At 37.7% G+C, this 3,309-nt stretch overlaps 1 protein-coding gene across 1 annotated transcript; it reads left to right on the top strand.

The window, feature by feature from the left end:
- The first annotated feature begins 800 nt into the window (after nucleotides 1-800).
- BBX15 (B-box type zinc finger protein with CCT domain-containing protein) lies at nucleotides 801-2,614 on the top strand. Its single transcript, XM_047315924.2, has 2 exons — nucleotides 801-1,945; nucleotides 2,220-2,614. Exons 1-2 carry the CDS (start codon nucleotides 938-940, stop codon nucleotides 2,469-2,471), a joined length of 1,260 nt encoding a protein of 419 aa, XP_047171880.2. The 5' UTR covers nucleotides 801-937; the 3' UTR covers nucleotides 2,472-2,614.
- The last annotated feature ends 695 nt before the right edge of the window (nucleotides 2,615-3,309 follow it).

Genomic DNA, 3,309 nt, shown 5'->3' with positions numbered 1-3,309 from the left:
TTCATCAAAGAAGCAAGGTTGTTGTTAGATAGAAGTAAGGACTGTGACATGGTTTATTAATAATTTCTAAATAAAACGTTTTAGTGCGCGTGACATGTTAATTTGTTTGGCATCTCCCCAAGTTGGGAAAAACATGATTATTGTCTAATCAATTGTCTCAAGGGACTTGACCAAATAACCCGATCTACTAGGATGCCTCACATTTGTGGTTGTTTCCAGATAAAGATGTTATTATCCAAAATTAAGGGGATGGAAGTCATGTATACACACTCAGCAGCAAGGAGGTGTAGACAAATCGAAGTAGGGTATAGATTTAGCTGGCGGGACTGCATTGGCTACGCTCTCGCACTGAACGAAATAGATATAATTGGTAAAATGCCAGAAAAGTGAATGGGGAAGAAGAGAAAAGGATGAAGGGGACCACAGAACAAAAGTCTTACCCTTTTAACGTCACTGCGAGGCTGAGGCAACAGAAACTACCAAATCTATCTCACTCAGATATTTCTAGCAAGACGGGAGTGGATTAACTGTTTTTTGTTTCTGATATACGATTAAATTTTGAAAAGCCCATGCTCATCCACAGGGCAAGTGGGTCACCACGAGAAATCGCTCTGATTAGAAATCCACCCAATAAGAAACCAGAGAATAGGATGAACTTTCCATGTTCTACCAATGAAAAATCAGATAAGGCGTTCCACCGTGGACCCCAAAGTTCACTCCCTTTCACTGTTAGAGGTCCCAAAAGTGCAAACCCAAACAATCTCTCCCTGTTAAATGGAATGCAAAAGCGTCTCCTGTGGGTCACCGTTCACACTCACACCCACCCTTTTTTCATCAAAATCATAATCATTGTATTGTATTCCCTCCTCTGTAGCCAAACCCACACTGTAACCAATCCTCCCGTTTCATATCTGCCTTCAAATTTTGTTTGAGTCTGATGAGTACGGCAAAGAACGCGGCAAACGCGGTTGGAGGCAAAACCGCAAGAGCATGCGACAGCTGCATAACCAAGCGGGCACGTTGGTACTGTGCTGCCGATGATGCTTTTCTCTGCCAAGCTTGTGACTCTTCGGTTCACTCCGCCAATCCTTTGGCTCGCCGACACGAAAGAGTCCGCTTGAAAACGGCGTCGTACAGGTCCACCGACGAACAACAACAACAACAACAACCTCCCACGTGGCCCACTAAGAAAGCTCGAACGCCCAGACACGGGAAACACTCTCGTAGCAACAACCCCTTCCATCTGGTCCCGGAAGTGGGTTCGGAAGAGGTGAATTCCCATGACGAGAACGAGGAGCAGCTTCTTTACAGGGTCCCCATATTCGAACCTTTTGTTGCCGAGCTATGTGGGAATAACAGCTCTTCTCCTTCTTCGGTGACTTCAACCGATCAAGGAGTAGCAGCTGCTGTGGCCGAGGCCGAAAACAAAGGGGTTGAGAGCAATGTTTTATATCACAGTAATAATGAGATGGAAAACTTGCACGGGATGCTTCCTTCCGATGCAGAACTTGCCGAGTTTGCGGCTGATGTTGAGAATTTACTGGGTAGGGGACTTGAAAACGAGTGTGTGGGGATGGAGGATCTGGGACTGATTGATGCGAAGGAGGAGGAGTGTTCGGTGGGTAGTGGGGAGGTGAAGGTGGAAGAGGAAGAGAGCCCTGAGATGGAGATGGAGATGGAGATGGAGATGGTGGGAAGAGATGTATCGTTTGAGTTTAGCTTTGATTACGATACGTGTGAAGAGGTGAAGGAGAGGGTTTGTGATTTGGAATTGGGGAAGGAGAATGAAGAAGAACCGAGAGAGAATGATGAGGTGAAAAAGAAGAAGATATCGTTGCAGCTTGATTATGAGGCAGTGATTATCGCCTGGGCTAGCCAAAAGTCTCCCTGGACCACTCCTGACAAGCCAAACTTAGACCCCGACCAGTGCTGGCACGAATGCATCGTATGTACTATTCCCTTTCCTTTTTCATCTATCTTTTCTTATTAATTCTCACCAACTGTTAGATTCGCCCTAACTTGTTCGTCTTTGCATGTAGTATCAGTTATATTTGTATTAATCAGTTTTAATAAATTTTACTTAACAACGGTCAATGTATTAAAAAATTGTGTTGGAGGATTTTGGTTTTTGAAAAATTAAATTGAACATAGAATTTGGGGGTGATGTGATGTTTGTTTGTTTGTTTGAGTGACTAATGATGTTTAATTTAATTAAGCAGGAAAGTTATGGAAGGGGAATTCACGATTCTTATGGTGAAGTGGGTGGATTTGGGATTCATCCAGTGATAATTGATGGAGGCAGAGAGGCAAGAGTGTCAAGGTACAGAGAAAAGCGGCGAACAAGGTTGTTCTCTAAGAAAATAAGGTACGAGGTTAGGAAATTGAATGCAGAGAAGAGACCCAGAATGAAGGGGAGGTTTGTCAAGAGAGCTTCCTTTGCACCATCAACATTTCCCTTGCTAAATCATTAAGACCTCATTCAAGTTTTGTTTACTATTTATTTCCGAAATATTATATTTTTGCTTAGTGCATCCTAATGCTTTTCATTTTCTTTTCTCAGCTATTTGTACATAGCAATTTTGTTAAGTTAATAAATGCTCCAAATTTCTAATCACGTCTTGTCCATATAGATCTTTTAAGAGGAAAATTTATCTGGAAAACATAATACAAATGAAACATAAGGGATTTATGACTTTCTTTTTTTATTATATTTTACTGAATTTTCTCATTTTTTAAATTCTCATCACCTGTAATAATGTTTCTCCTGTATACCAATCAGTTATTTTCTTTTAAATATCTTTTTTATCCGGGCTGACTCAAAATATCTGGGCTCCTGCTGACAAAACTTATATTAGAATCTTATAAAGATATTATATATATATATATATATATATTATATTATTAGATGATGTATTATGTTTGAAGTAAATTTATATATTTATTGAGTTATATTTCCCAGAATTTGTGTATTGTTACAAATTATTATTTAGAATTTAAAAGTATTAATTAAAAGGATAAAATTGAAAAAACAAAAGGTATATATAATTATAGATATAGTTATAGATAAAATAATTTGTAGTTATTGAAATAAAAAATATTATAAGTAATATTGTGTAAATAAGTTTTTTATTATGAATAATTATTTAAATTTTAAAAAATAGTTACTAAAATAATAAAAGTGTAAATATTTGATAATGAATAGTTATTTGAATTAAAAAATAGTTACTAAAATAATAAAACTGAAAATAGTTTTTTATCATGAATAATTATTTAAATTTTTAATAATAATAATTAAGAGGGTAAAATTGA

This window comes from Vigna umbellata, chromosome 8 (assembly GCF_029865625.1).
Source record: "Vigna umbellata cultivar VRB3 chromosome 8, Vumbellata_1.0, whole genome shotgun sequence".
NCBI classification, from domain to species: domain Eukaryota; kingdom Viridiplantae; phylum Streptophyta; class Magnoliopsida; order Fabales; family Fabaceae; genus Vigna; species Vigna umbellata.
The sequence above is the reverse complement of the archived record's forward strand: the minus strand, read 5'-3'. Positions and strand labels throughout refer to the sequence as shown.

Bases quoted from the DNA above. Each gene is read 5' to 3' on its own strand.
- BBX15 (XM_047315924.2), top strand. From the start codon at position 938: ATGAGTACGGCAAAGAACGCGGCAAACGCGGTTGGAGGCAAAACCGCA. The intron at 1,946-2,219 runs GTATGTACTATT...TTAATTAAGCAG, and splicing joins AGTGCTGGCACGAATGCATC to GAAAGTTATGGAAGGGGAAT.